Source organism: Silurus meridionalis, chromosome 27 (genome assembly GCF_014805685.1).
Source record: "Silurus meridionalis isolate SWU-2019-XX chromosome 27, ASM1480568v1, whole genome shotgun sequence".
In the NCBI taxonomy this organism is placed as follows: domain Eukaryota; kingdom Metazoa; phylum Chordata; class Actinopteri; order Siluriformes; family Siluridae; genus Silurus; species Silurus meridionalis.
In genome coordinates, this window is record NC_060910.1 from 7,267,952 (window position 1) to 7,284,244 (window position 16,293).

Sequence of the window (16,293 nt, forward strand, 5' to 3'; positions counted from 1 at the left end):
GATTGCATCTTAAACAGTGCATCTTCAACATAAGATTATTTGCTCTTGTATGTATACACATGGAATATCCAAAATAATATTAACACCCATTCATTTAATTAGAGATTTGTTCTTTTTATTAAATAAAGATGTATAATTTTTTTAATAAATGCATGAAAATGTATATGTAATTAATTACATTTGAAACCACATACTAATGTAACTCCAGCTTGTTTTCCTGCTCAAGTCAAACAGGCAAGAAAATATTTGAGCTGCTGAACATAAAGTAAATAATCTTATTTAATGAATTCCTGGTTGTAATAAAAGGACCAGTAATGCTTCAGATGCCGCTTGGGTCTGTACAGTATCTGCAATTGGATCATTGCCACATTGATCCTTAGGGTTGAAACTGGTTGCTATTTTGTCCAACGGCTTGAAATGGCTTCAAACAAATGCCTCAGGTAATTGTAGACAGCATTTCCAGATCAGGTGAGTGACATCCTATCCAGGTGTGTGTTACTGAAGGCGACAGGGCCGCTGAAGTGTAAGGGCTATCGAACAAGTCAGCACTGGCTTTCAGCAGAGCACGCTTTCGAAATGTTACCAGACACTGCCTTACAAATGCTGTAACTTGAGCAATTAGATCTCCTACTTCAAGCTATGCTGAGACAAAGCCCTGGACATTGGAGCATTGGGCCTACAGATACCACAGGCACATGAAACCAGTACGTGTCCTTTGATCAGTTCTTTAGCATGAGGCATCTATGTTCTTTTAATTTAATTGACAGATGTGTATTTTATAGTTTATATAGTGCTTTTAACAATGTAAAATCAGCTTGACAGTGGGAAAAGTGGGAAAACTTTCAGAGATGGCATGAAAAAGAACCTTGAGGTGAAGAAGACTCACATGGAAACTCATCCCCTGGCAGACTCTGGGTAGTGAGAATATAAATCTTCACTTTTCTAAAGATGTACACTATTGTGCGAAGTATAAGCATCAGGATCATTTGTTCATTTTAGTACAGATTTAGCTTTAAATGGACAAATTATCGGAATAGTCAGGAACCAGCATGAGTAGAACAAAACATTGTGTATTTAGTTTGTAATCTAGTTTACCAGTGTACATTTATTCATTGATAAAGAGCCCCCAAGTGAGACATAGTTCTTAGAATGTTCAGTCATTGTGTAAGTCTTATTCAGCATATCCACTCCAACCTCTTGTGTATAGACTCTGTTTGATGGCTTCAGATAAATAAAAAAAAAAAAAAGTATTTCTTGAAAAAATAAGTGAGAAAAAGAGAAAAGTGAGAAATACAACAGACGACCACGAAAGCTTTGAAATTAATAATGATTTAAAAAATGTTTTAGTTTGAGGCTCGGACATGGGGGAGAATCTCTTGGCAAATGATTTGAAGACTGCTCGTTACACTTTATATTCCATATTGACACCATGTGTATTTGGAGGAAAAAAAAAATCCAAACTTCACCTGAACACCAAATGTCAAACAAAACCTGAGAAACCCAGTGTCTGCTTTATCTTTATCATGAACATTTCTGGTTGGTTTTTTTTTTTTTTGTAATTCTCTGCATTGTCTCCATGTGTATTTGAAAAAGGTCAGAGCCTGGCTGGGGATGTTGTGTTATGAAAGAGATTTGTTGACTGCTGGACTGTTGGTCTAAAGCGCAAAAAGGCAGTGCTTCTCGTGGATAGGATTTAAGCAGAGGAAGAGCGATTTTGGCATGGTTATCAGTTGGGGAGGGCTGTGATATTGGCTCAGTACATTTCTGGCTATTTTGGGTGGCTCTGACTCATGGTATCCCTTGGTAACCAAACACTCAAAAGGCCAATGAGGCTTTGGCCAGCTTCTTTGGCTGGACAAGGGGAAAGGGGGTGGTTATAAAGTGAACAGCAAAAACTGACAAGAGACAAGAAATGAACGTTTTTCAGGAGGTGTTGAGGGTGGGGGTGGATGGGGGGGTTGCAGCAACAGCATGCCAAATGCAGCTTATTACATCGAGAGCGACTGCAATCTCAGCCGCCTTTTCTCTGTCTGTTTATGTGCTCTGCGTCTGACTCATCGCCCAGAGATGGGTTTAGAGAGAAGCAGGGGCCCCACTACGATTTTGGAGCACATAGAGCCAAACCTTCCATTGGCCCTGCCAGAACTGCCTTTCTGTCTGCCACAGATAGGAGGTCCTCTTTAGAGAACACATAAGTCATTTCTGACTGTAGTTTACTGCCGGAGAGACTCTGGGTGTAAACATATATGATACAACACGAGTGAATGTGCAGGCTCATCACAGTCCAAAACCTGAGGCAGCATCTCAGAAAACAATGGAAAATATGTATGAAAATGTTCTTTTTTTTTTTTTTTTTTTTTTGGGGCGGGGGGGTTGGGGGGGGTGTTTCGTATTTCAAATATTCCAGCTCACTATAGTCTGTGAGGGCCGTGATATTTTATTGTATATATTTCCCATCAGACACGCTTTCTTTTTGACAGGGACTCTGTCACTGCAGTGTCAGATTATGAATGAAAAGGATATTGTCAGTAAGTGGAAAAGGGAAAATCATCATCAGATAATATAAACGACTGGGATGGGCTTTACAAAATCTGTTGCTCTTCATCTCATATCACTCCCTTCACATTGATGCGGTTTTAATGGAGTTTGAATAATAGGCCTGACATCTTCAATGTAGATGTTATGCAATCCTACTGACATTGCTGTGGAAACGTCGGGTGGGAGGAATATAATGCCATTTAGACAAATTAAAGGGCAGCCAAGAGACTTGGCACGCTGCAGCCGAGACTGTATCCTGTGGGCAAAAGAGATCACAAATTCCTCTCAGGATTACAGGATTAGGAATCTGAAAGTTGATGCAGTTTCTCACAGATGGGGAAAATAAAAAGGACACAGCTGGCAGAGGGGTGAAGCACCATTAATGCATGCGCTGCTTTAATTAAAAGCTACTGATTGAACGATATCGGAGAAGATTAGACTGAACAATGACTCTGAAAACACACATCACACTACACTACACTACAAGCAATCATTGGACACTTTCCTATAACTTGCTGAGTTCATAATAACAGAGTGCGATTGCAAAAGCTGCATAGGGTAGATAAAGGTGCTGCCTGTAGTCTTGTGATGAGGGGAGGATGAGGAGTTGATGTGTGCTGATTGCAAATGTGAGGAACGGCACAGAAAGTAGTTGCAGAGAGTGCAGGAGGTTTACAGCTGGAGAATTTTTTTTGTAGGTTTTACAGATGAGCTGACAAGTTGCTTGTAGTCGGCTGCCTTTTTCTTAAGCTGATTTCGTGAAACTGCAAAACTGCAAAATCTTAGCTTGAAGATACTATCTCTCATGGTTACATTCATCCCCTTCTTCCACCTTTTATTGTGCTACATTCAGGATCTAAAATGGATTTCACTGGCGTTATGAAGTGCCACAAAATATAAATATAAAACTGTGTGTTTGGGCAGGCAGTAATTTCCAAATAATAAATGGGAGTGTTGCTTTGTTGTGATGAGCTTTTAATTTAATTATGCTCTAAGCATTTGTCATTCGAAGTCATATAATTAATATCACATGCCCCATTTCCAATTAGGCCCCAGACTTGTTAGAAATCATACCTAAATAAACAGCATCCTAAAAAGAAGCTGTTAAAAAAGATCTAGACACAATTTTGGAAGGGTACCAATCCGGTTATAGAAAATATTGTACAGCTGGAACTCTCCTTAGAAGAGGCCATCCACCAAAAGTTTAGTGACCAGTTACATTAATGCCCAGGCCTTTATCAGCTAAGCAACCTAAAGACCAGGGTAGTGTGCGAAATAATGCTACCACCACAGTGTTTCAATGTCTGTTCTAGGAGGTAAAGTTCTAGTGGCTGAATACTTAGGAAATGTACTTTATTTTAAGATTATAATGCTTTCATCTCTTCTGGTTGTCACCTCTGAAGACTCTGAAAACAAAAACATGGTTTTACTCTCACAAGCATCAGGCTTCAGGCTTATCAGTGCTTATTACAGTGCGAGGACTTAAACACCCGAGACTCCACAATACTAAAGGATACTCTTATGTTGTAATCGGAGCAGTGCCACAATTGACTGTGCCAAAGATTTGAACTCATGATGTGTAATTTCACTTCACAAAAGACTCTTTGAGGAGCTGTTTGTAGCTGGAGAAAGGCGAGACACACTTTTGCCTTCATGTTTGTTTTTTAAGCACTATCATTTTTGCACCTGGAGGATTGACAAATAAAGTACTTCAATGTTTTGAAGAAAATACAGAGTTTGTTTGAGTGTTTTGAAGGGATACTGTAAGACTGTGAAACCCATGTGACTTTAGATGTAAGTTAATCTGTAACCACAATACAGACTGCTAGATGTCAGCTGCAGTAAAATGGAAGCTGACCTGCTGAAAAACAAAGTTGTGGTTAAACTTCTTTACCGCTTGTAGCTGTTGGCTTTGAAAACAGGATGGCTTTACAGAACATATCGTTGTATCGATGCTGATCTTGCAGTGCCTTATTTTTTTACCAGCCCAAACCACAAGCTCTCAGAGGCTTGCACAATAGTTCACACTATATATGTATATGCTTTTCTCTAGGTGTGTTCAACTAACAGATAAAAGGGGCGATAATGCACTAGTTGCTTTTGCTAGTTACATGTGAATAGTATAATTACACCAAAACCATGCTATTCATTACATCAGAATTTATTTTTGTATCTATTATAGTTTTTGGCAATTTAATATAATATAATTTACATTTGAGGATGTAGAAATGTAAAGGCTTTGTAAATCATGTATTATGTATAAAATATTTTCCTCTTTTGTTTCTCATTGCAGACCTATGAAAGGCCTGTCAAGGTTGTGGCTCAAAATGACAACAGAATGATGGATGTGCCTGGGGAGAACCTGAGACCAAAACATGAGCCCAAAACTGACATCCACCAACTGGATTGGACAAAGCCAATATTAAGAGAGTCAACATCCCATGGGGATCCAGCGAGAGATCCGGAATCAAAACAAGAATCAACATTCAATAACAAGAGCCTTCTGTTAGAGGTCAACACCCCCTTCTCAAAGGCACAAGTTAAAAAGGTCACGGAGGGTTCATCTGGAAGTCTGTTTTCCTCGGAAATGACTTGTCCTGTTACTGACTCACAGGCTACTTCTGCAGCTGATATAACAATGAATGCACTAGCAGAATCGAATGTGTTGATACACTCTAACCCTCTCCACTCTATAAGCAAAGAAAGAGGTTTGCAGGAGGTCACTGAGCAAGTTTTTGGGAACATCAAAAGGAAGTATGGTCGAAGGGTACTGATCACCCCTAATGGAGACCTGCCCTGGGCAAAAAAGACTGACAAGGAAAGTCAGAAAACAGCTCAAGACAATATAAAGAATAAACTGTTTAACTCTGAAGAAACTTGGAGTCAGAGGGATGAGGTAGAAAAATCAATGAAGAGATCAGTAGATAATTTCAGAACAATATCTAACTGTGTTCAACATCACACAGATGAACCTAAAAGCAGAAAGAAGAAAAGCAGACGATTAACTGAAGATGGCAACTTTCTGGAAGAAATGCAAACCACACAGACAGTAGAAATGAAAGATAAGGCTGACCAAGGTGCAACAAAACCTAAAGTAGCAGGGATGAATCTAAATGTAAGCAAAATGGAATTGAGTACAGGAAAGCAATTTGGGGTGGATTCACAGAAGCTTGGGGAAGAGAGTGCAGCAGCAGTGCCAACTGTGGACATTACTGAGAATAGGCACAAGAACCCAGTTGGGAGACCCCAATCATTGATTGCTCCAGAGAAGCAAGCAGATGGGAGGCAATCAAAGTTCAAGGACAGATGGGTTTATTTAAAATCTAAAAGCTCTGCACCTCACAAAGACCCTAATCCAGCAATGCTCATTGAAGAACCACCCTCTGCTTTCCCCATTACGCCATCCAGCCCATTATACACCAACACAAACAGTCTGACAGTCATCACCCCCATAAAGAAAAAACGTGGTAGGCCTAAAAAACAACCACTACTTACTGTGGAGACAATTCATGAAGGAACATCAACCAGCCCTGTAAGTCCAATCAACCAAGATTCACCTAGCATTTCAAAGAGGAGGAGGAAGAAACATAATTTGTCTAAAATAATGCAACAGGCCTTAAATAATTCTCCAGCTTTACCAGAGGCAAAATGCAAAAGAACAGGCCATGTTGGTTTCTTTAAAAAGAAAACAACTAAGAAAGTGAAACTGGTTAAAATGCAGAACATTTTGAATGAACTTCTGTCCTCTTCTAACACTAGTAACCTGGCTTTAAAATCCAGTTTGCCGGTTTCCACTGCCGTGTCAACTGTGGCATCGACAATTGAAGCCCGTTTAGGCAAGCAAATCAATGTCAGCAAACGTGGTACTATTTACATAGGCAAAAAACGAGGGAGGAAGCCCAAAGCTGAGCTTCACACTCAGCAAGATGAGCACAAAGCCAATGATGAGCACTTGTTGCCTGTTTCAAGTACGTTCGAGAACCTTCTAGTGCCTTCTAATTCATCATCAACAGCCAGAATGCCTTCTCCCAGGGTCATGCAGTCTTTTTCAGCTCAGTCATTAGTAGGTGGACCAGCACATCATGCCACCACAGAAACCAGCCAGCATGACCTGAAGACCATGCCAAATCTACAGCCTATCAGTGCTTTGCCCACAAAAACTCAGAAGGGCTTGCTCAGCAGTAGCTGGAAACTCTCTCCTCCAAGACTTATGGCCAACTCACCATCTCATCTTTCTGAAGTGGCATCCATCAAAGAGGTCACCCTCTCTCCAGTGAGCGAGTCCCACAGTGAAGAGACAATCCCAAGTGATAGTGGCATTGGTACTGACAATAACAGCACATCAGATCAGACTGAGAAAGGTCCAGCATCTCGCAGGAGGTACTCCTTTGATCTTTGCGGTTTCGAAGCAGCAGAGGCTGCTGTTTTGGAAGCTACGAATAAAGCAACCCGAGCGCACTATCAGAAGCATGCGACATCGGTTGCTATGGAGAATTTCCTTGCGCAAGAAAGCCTCAAGAAACAGAAACATCGACGTAAGCGAAAGGGCCTAACTAGTAGGGATGATCTTCAGTACCGGGCCGACCTTGAGGAACTCATTAGCAAGTTCCAGGTCTTTCGAATTTCTCACCGCAGTTACAAGTTTTACCATGAGAACTCTTACCCCAGTATTTTCCGTCTCAATTTTGACCATTACTACCCAGTGCCCTGCTACCCCTATGATCCTGTGCACTATCTTCGCAGGAGTTCTGAAAAGTCAAAGAGAAGACGTGGCAGGCCGGCCAAATCAGCTGAACCTATTACAAAGATGCCTTTCATTCAAGGGTTCGGCTATTCGGCAGCCAGTGGCAATTACTATGCACCCTACGCAATGCCTTATACAGCCATGCCTCTTGCCACTAGTATGATGAACATGGGGTATTATGGGCAGTATCCTCCTCCTTTGTATCTGTCCCATGCACTCGGATCTTCAGGCACTCATCTCATGCGGCCTCCAGTTCCTCCACCAAAGTTCCACTCCAGTGGGTTGTCTAGCATCTCTGCTAGCAGCAGACATAGGATGAAGAACATGCCCCATGAGATGTCTTCTCCCAGGATGGGTGACGCTCACCATCCCTCAAGTAGCTGCTTGGCGAGTGTCTGTCTCCACAAACGCAAACACAAGCATAAGCACAAACATAAGGAGGACCAGCACTCAGTGCCACAGAGGGAGAACCTCGGTGGACTCTTTAGTGGAGCTCTGCCTCTTTCTAAGATAAAGGACAAGCAGAGGAGCCAGCAAAGTCTGGGTACTTCATCCAAGACATCCAGGAACTACTTTGAAGTAGACACACTCTCATCGTTGTCCTTATCTGACTCTCAGAACTGTAAACATCCTCGAGAAGAGCCACTGAACAACTTCCTGAACATGTGCACTAAGCAACCACACGAACGGCTACGAGCCAACCAGGACAAGCCACTGGACCCATTCAAGGGCCAGCACTTACAAGATGAGGGTTCTCACATCCGGAGTAGGATGCATAGCTTGGAAGAGTTTGCAGCATACAGTGAGGGGAGCATGGCACCCTTCCAGAGTGACACTGAAGAAAGAATGAAGCAGATGTACCATTGCGGTAACGCAACCATCGCAGGTCAGGAAATCCTTTTTTTTTTTTTTTTATTAGACATGAATATAAGAAAAGAAGTATGTGATGTTGCGAATGTTAATGCAAATTCGAACCGAGTTGTAGATTTACAGAGTTGTGATGGGTTAAAAAAAGCCTATTTGTATTTGGTAGTTGGAACATCTGGTGAGGCAGGCATAATGCATGGATGGAGACAACTATAATTCACAAATTTCTCCTTCCTCCCTTTTCACCTCTGTTGCTTGCCAATGGTTTTCTTAGAAATATATTATTCACACATTTTGATTTACTTTCGACTGACATGCAATAAAAAACCTCTCCTCATATTAAAAGACTTGGCTAGCAGCCAGCGATTTAATGAATCCAGCCTACTCCAGTAGAGGGGAATTGCAAGCCCAAGGCTCAGTTAGATTACATTTTTGCTCCTTGGGGAAAATAGGAGGATGAGTCACATACTGCCTTGCCTGTACTACCATCCGTTTTGATGAATTAACACTAAATTTCATACACCTTGGAGCGGTATTAGAGCACGGAGGTGCACATCATGCTCAAGTTTACATGTGATTTGGTTTCTGAATGTGTTTTAGTGTGTTTTGACAGTGCAAGCAATTAATAAACCTGCTTTTGTGTGCCTTGACATGAGCAATACCAAGTGATGTTTAGTCATTTATATAAACAAATTTTCATCTATGTTCACCTTGTAATTAGAATTAATTAGGTATAATTTGCCACAGCTTCATAATATTACTATAAATTCCCTAGTAAGACAGTCAATCATTTAGACTTCATTTCTAAGTAATTGTGCTTAATCTGAATTAAAAGCATTGGTGAACCCACCTGCGGTAAACCAAATGCCACAATTACTACTAGAGTGTCTTTAGACTCGGAGAAGCAGGTAATTTTCATGTTTATTGGTAGCTATAATTGTACATAAAACACCCATGAGCATTTTACTGCCTGACGGCTTTATGTAATTTCATGTCATTTTTTGCCAGTAACGTGCATTAAAAGTTTGATATTTGGCAAAGGAAACTAAGTGGATGTAGTCATTTCAGTTCAGTGAGAAATATGAGCTGCTGGCAAGCTCTTGAAAGCCTCCTTGTGCCTTATGTAGCATTTTTCACATATGGCCCAGGCTGAGCTGATAAATACTGAATGTAAAGATCTTTCCATATACTAAACCCTACCTACCAAGGGCCTGCTTGCTCTTTTAACTTTATGCATATCCTGATTTCCTTGGATGTGAATTAAGCCTGTCCTCAGCAGTTTTTTACTAGGTGAACAGTCGGTATGCGCATTGCAGTTTAGTGGCAATCTTATTTCCTTCCCCTGGAATTTTGTAATATTTATTCAACACATTACTCTTAACCATTTCCTATTTCCCTGCAACAGTGCTGCAAAATCTACAAGGAAAAGCAAAGTTATCGATGTTACACTTTGTATAACTTTTTTAAACACATTAAATATATAAATAAATGTAAAAAAAAAAAAAAAAAGCATGCTGCAGGGAATGGGGCCTCCACCAGGGCGGTGAGGCCGGAGTTGCAGGACAGCAGCAGGGTGAGGCCATAAATTGGTTTCGCTAATGAAAACAGTGTGTGCAGGATGCAGGTAGAAGGTTCAGAGGATAAATTAGTTGTGACCCTCCCTTTGAAAATGAATGTCTTTTTTTCCTCCCTTTTTGATTTGTTGGCATTTGGAGGGACACACTGAGGTTCCCAGTGATAAACCAAGGCCAGATAGATTGGCTTTGCCATTCATGTTGGAAATGTATTACTTCATGGAAACCAAATGAGCAGTCTACTTGACGTGGGGTTATTGACCCTGAACAAGGTTTCAACATTCTGCTCATTTTTTCATTTTGCTTTTCCAGGTTTTAGTTCATTGAATTTCAATTTCAAGGACGCTGATTGTATTGTGAGGACTGAAAGTGAGAGTAAACCGATATTAAATACTTTTTTTTGTGTATTTCTAAAATGTTGTATCTATTCTATTTTAAGTGAGTCAAGGGTTTCAGGTTTTTTTTTTTAACATGGAAACAAATAGATTTGCACCGATCCCTGTCCAGCAAAGCAAACCACTGGTAAAATATCTTCTACAATTGTCTTATTTGGATCCTTGGATGCCTAACCAGATGGACTGGCATTCAGTACGATGGAGAAAAGTAAATGAGTGTGTTCTCCAGAGACATACGGGTCTAGGGGAGATTTTTTGATGCGGAACACACATTTTATGCAGCTTTATGCTGTCTGAACTCATTTCAGACGAGGCTGCCAGAAACCCAACATTTCCTGTGCTCTGGGCTTCCTTCCAGGACTCTGACGCAAAGTGGAGAGGCAGTAGATTAATCACTGATGTATCTGAGGCCACCTAGTTTATTACTCACACTTCCAGAGCTGTCTCTTCAGTACAGAGGTGAACTCTGGTTGCTTGCAAAGAGAGAGAGAGAAATTAGAGGGACGGCTCCATGCACGCTAATTAAACGCATGGATGTTGTTATGCACAAGTCAAGTGTTAAGTGCTTTGTAGAGCCATAATTCTTTCTGATCATGGGATGTAATTTAAATGTATCTTTGTTCTTTGGTCATTAGGATAAAGTCTGCTAGTGAACAGCAATTTGGATTATTTGATCTGCTGGCCATCATTTGATCTGATATTTGTTCTATTATTAGGGTTTTAAGATCGTTTCACAATTTTAACCATCACTTTTATATTCAAACAGAACTGGGCTCTTGCAAGAAAAGATACAAGCGGAAGGAGATTGAGGAGATGCAAAGTGACGTGCGGAGGAAGCACGCATTCTCCAAGATCCTCACCAGCAAAAGGAGCCTGGACCATGTGAACAAGATCCTGAAGGTCAAGCGCCTCCAGCGGCAGGCCAAAACGGGCAACAACGTGGTAAAGCGGCGGAGGGGGAGGCCGCGAAAGCAGACACTTGCCCACAACGAAGGCTTCTTGCCTCAGATGCCCGTCCTGGAAAAGTGCATGAACTTTCCAGGCAAAAGGAACCTTCACAACTTCCCGATGCTCACCCATCCAGAGTTCTCCAGCCATGACTCAATCTCAGATGCCATCGAGGCAGTGGTACACCAGGCCCGGGCACAGCCCAATCCACAGACACCACAGATTGGGAAGCCCTACCCTAAATATCAGCCAGAGGAGCAGCTAGAGCGGCCAGTACGGCGAGGCAGGGGAAGCAGAAGGAATGAACCAGCTTCTCATTAAAAGTTTCATTAAAAGTGCACTGTGAGTTTGACTTGCACTCCGACCTTTGGATAATTTTTTGGCATTATGGTTGTCTTTTCTTTTTAATCAGCTCTGCTGAACTTTACATCATGGGCATTCTGTGAGAATCATGAATGTGGTCTAAAAAGTGCCCTGATTTTACTATACAGTGTATGTATATGCCATCACTGCAAGTTCTCACTCGCTTTCTTTTTTTTATTCTTGTGTTAAGCTTTTTGCTCTCCCAAAGCCCATAAGGATTTTGAAACAATGGCTGTCGCCATGATCTTACCAGCAAGTGTAAATGAATTGTTTTGAACTTCTAATACAGTACTGTGCACTTTTGGGGTTTCTTTGCCTTTTTGGTTCTTTCAAGTCAAAGCACAGTGACTACGATAAAGATCAGTGTTATGAAACTGGTCAACTCACACACACACACACACACACACACACACACACACACACACACACACACACACACACACACACACACACACTTGCCTGCGCTCAGGTTTGTTCCGGGCATGAACTAATGGCAATACCCTTGAATTGAATGAGACTCTTCTACTATCTTCAATGGCTATAGTTTAAGTGTACATAGAAACGTAATCTTACAAACATTACAAAGTGAAAGTATTTTAGAGTTACCTGTACTGTCATCATATCAACTAGAAAACTGTACAATATTCAAATAATGTTTTAACCAAATATTAGAAATAGATGTGACATACAAAAGCTTGTGTTCAAATGCAAAAATGAAACCCACAGTATTTAATAATCACACCATTAACGAAGTGGATGCATCACAGATCGAAGGATTATATGACAATGGCAGTGTGTAAAAAGTCAAATCTCTCAAAAACCTTCGCTTATATACATTTTACAGTATACTCCGTTCATTGTGCATGGGAAAAAAAAGAATCCTATTCTTGCATTTAAAAGCAACACAGCACTTACTCCAGTCTCCTTATACATATTACAGATTAGTATTACACATTCTCACTGAGTATTTTTTATTCGAATAACCAACAATATCTGGAATCATATTTTTAGTAATACTAGTTAATATCAGTGATTTTTCAGTCAGTTACTTGACAAACATGGTAACTGAGTTGCCTTTTCCAGAGTCTATTTGAGAACGTGCCTGCTCATAGTAGTAATATAAAAATAATAATGTTACTTTATTACTTACAAAGTAATAAACAAATATATATTGACATGACAGTCAGTATTAGATGTCCACACAACCAAAGGTTCGGTCGTGTTGTAGTTCATATTCTAGGTGGATTTTGGTTTAGAAAAGTGTAACAGATGGGTATGTGTGGATCCGACATGTTAGACTTCATTATTGTATACAGCTTAGCATCTGAAACCAGGCTTCAGTATAGTGCAGTGTTTCGACGCTCTTTTAGAAATGTATATTCAACCGGTCGTAATGCAGAAAGCGATGTCGTGTGGTTTAATTTCTCGGTTGTTTCATATATGTGCCTTATGTTTGTCAATAAGTCCATAACATTTCAGCTACAGGGAACTATGAATGGCAAGAAATAATGTTGAATTCTTACATATATTATTTGTATCCACAAATTGGTCATGAATGTACATATGCCTGCTCTTCTTTTCTCCTGCTCCTTAGATCGGTCCCCTTTTAGATGCACTTACGCAGATAAGATCAGAGAGGGTCTTATTGAAACGATCTGCTTTCTAGGTAGCTTTTTCGGCCGTGACATAACAGGATTGATTTTGAATCAGAACGCTGTGTGTGTAAAATGAAAAAATAAAAAATAAAAATCAGACGTGCGATGAAAAACTGTGCTTGTGACAATTTCAACAAGACTACAACCACATTTAAAAAAAACAAACAAACAAAAAAACCACACAGGTACCAAATATCCAATGTTCCATTGCTAATGTTCCAGCACCGGTTAAGGGTTATCATGATGTGTGACGTGTTTGAAATTTCTATGCATCGGGTTCTACCTGCAAATTGACAGAAAGAAATAATGTTTCAAGGCTTTTCTTTTTTCCCAATTTAGTTCAGTTTATCAAAGTGGTCTTACTGATAATAATAATATTCTGTAACCTGTATTTTTTTTTGCAAATAAGTGACTATCTGCCCTTTTTTTTTTTTTTTTTTTTAGTTATCAATATTGGAGCAAATCTTAATGCTGCATAGGGCAGAAAAAAAATCAGCCTCTAAACAGCAGAGCCTTAATCATGTTACATTACATTAACAAAATAAACCCTGTAAATACTATAATCACCTGTCTGTTACTCAACAGCGTTCAGTGTGAGACTAGCTCTTCTTGTTAGGAAACATCCAAACCGTAGCCCAAAGCCTAAGACTGCGCAGCTTAAATGATCATTTTGTCAGAGCAGAACATGGAGGCTGAGAATGACTTATGGTGCATTCGAGCCAAGTCAGATTTGGCAGCTATTCCCTTCTGCCTGTGGTACTACATTGGACACTTCAGCATGTCTCCTGTTTAGGACTGGCACCTCAAACTACCTGGACACTTTGCCAGAAATTAAGACATCAGTCACTCAGTGCTAAAGTGGAAAAATAAAGAAGTCAAAATTCTACACAGTAGCAGCACTCCAAACCAGTACTATCAGTCTTTTCAGTTTATCATGGAGGTGTTAATAGCAAGGTGTTTGGCAGCTCATATTTTCTCTACCAGCTGAACAAAAATGGTGCCTTGTGAAATTAAGGTGTTTATTTATTATATTTTATCCCCCTTACATGCTGGCGGTTCGACGTTAATCATAATTCATTAAGCCGTTTTGTGTCATGTAAATATTGTGACCTGAGTAGACAAAGTTTTATTCAGTTGCTATAAATTCATGATCAAAATTGCATTTGTCGAACATCGATTTCGTCCCAAATATTATCCACTCGCTTATGTGTTAAGCTCTAATGCTATTGAAGAAATTCCAGTGTAAATGAAGTATTAATTGAAGGGTAATGTACTCAATAAGGGCACAACAAATAGCTAAATTCTGCTTCTTCGTTTCTTTTTTTAAATGGGTATTATGACCATTTTGATAATGCTTTACATTTTCTGAACCTGCATGCTCTGATTGTATGCACACACATTTTGAGGAAATATCGAATTTCAATTTGGAGATCTTCTACATTGTTTGATAAGTTTTTTGAATAACTAGTTTTTAATTCATAAAACTTTTTTTTTGTAAATTGTATGAATATGGAAAAAAAAGCAATTAAAGGACATATATAGCAAAGAATAAAAAAATATTGATACGCAAGCATATGCATTGTACATAATTGTATGTAGGAATTACGCCTCCATGTTTTTGTGTACCTGTGTATACACATGTTTAAAGATATGTATACTGCACTGTACATATGTATATACATTTAAGCTCGCATGTGTTTGATCATATTTGTTGTTCATGATCTTGTAGAGGTTTTTTTTTTATTATTTCTCTTTCAAGTTCAACTTTTTGTGCAACCATCTCAGTGCAGTATTGAGCACTTAAATACACTTGATCTTGCTCATGTCATTCATTGTGCAAAAAAATAAAAAAATAAATAAAAAGGAATTTATCAAATTTATCTGGTTTTTTTTTTTTCATCTTTAAACCTAGACCTAGTTCTCCAGTATTTCATTTATCATAAAATAACAGTCACCAATCACTATAGTGGGTGCCCTGGATAAGCAGATATTATATTAGGTCATAAATGCATTTTATAGTTGCATTCAAGACAAAGTAGGTTTAACAACTGGATTAAAAAAACGAAACATCCAATTTCCCACTGACTTAAAAAAAAGAAGAAGAAAGATTTCATCTGGTATGTAAATTGGAACATAATGCACTTCAATGTAACGATATAGTGTTTCTGCCTCCCACTGCATTTCTCACACATTCATTTATTGGCAAAAGAGATTTCAGCCAATACCGTGCATGGATCGTAGCCCTGACATTCTGAGAACAAGAAACAAATAGCATGTGATTGGCTAAATAATATTGATAAACTAACAATGCGAAATGAAGCACACTGGCAGCTAAACATTTCTGCTAGCACAATATGCAATAATTATAGAAATATAATTCTAATAAATATATATCAAAAAACAAAAAAGTCACTAGTAAAAGTCCGAAAATATCTTGTACGCGCAATGCGAAAAAACATCTCGTAGTGTAATAAAAGATTGGCGACATCTTTCTGTCGAGGGACCAACACAATCAGATACTTGTTCATTTTCATTACTCTGTATGAATTCATTCAACTAGCAAACTAGCTCCCCATATGTTATTATATTATGCTCCCTCAAGTTAAATAGATTTCTGGGCAGCCAGAATATGGAGCTGGTCAGGACACTGGTGCTTCCAGTTTCCCAGTGGGTCAGCTAATAATTTTTGGATTCCAAACAAGTTCATGACAATAAAATTTGCATTAATTTAGAATGAGTAAAAATGAAAACATTTATATTTGTGATAAGAATTGTCCATTTTGTGTAGATTAGATTCAACAAAAAGCACATCACCGGCCTGCAGATGACAGTAATAGATGCACAATTTTCTAATTTATTCTCGAAATGAAAAGGAATTCAAAATGAAGCTATATTGTGCCATTTCATCGAGTAGATCAGGCTTGTGTCAGTGTAATCTGTAGTGCTGGGCAGTGTAGTAGAGGGAATCCCCACTCCCCAAGGTCTACGCCTCATGCACTCCCCGTCATTGTATTACTCCAACACTGCATAGGAGAGATAAATGGATTGGGCCGCGTCCCAGCCGTTGGTTGGTGGAGGCAAAGTGAAAAGTGCTTCACCATAGGCCTGTGCCTCTCTGTAAAATTCCTGTTGCCATGGCAGCTGGGTGAACTGCCCAAATATTCTGGTGCAGTGCTTGGCTCGGATAAAATGTCTCAACTCAATCTGGT

General features: G+C 39.5%; 1 protein-coding gene across 1 annotated transcript in view; it reads left to right on the top strand.

Moving 5' to 3' along the window:
• setbp1 (SET binding protein 1) overlaps positions 1-14,960 on the top strand; it is a 49,025-nt gene extending 34,065 nt beyond the window's left edge. The window contains exons 4-5 of the mRNA XM_046841655.1: positions 4,832-8,168; positions 10,885-14,960. Coding sequence (XP_046697611.1) covers positions 4,832-8,168; positions 10,885-11,387 — 3,840 coding nt within the window. The 3' untranslated portion in view covers positions 11,388-14,960. The remainder of the gene's footprint in view (positions 1-4,831; positions 8,169-10,884) is intronic.
• The last annotated feature ends 1,333 nt before the right edge of the window (positions 14,961-16,293 follow it).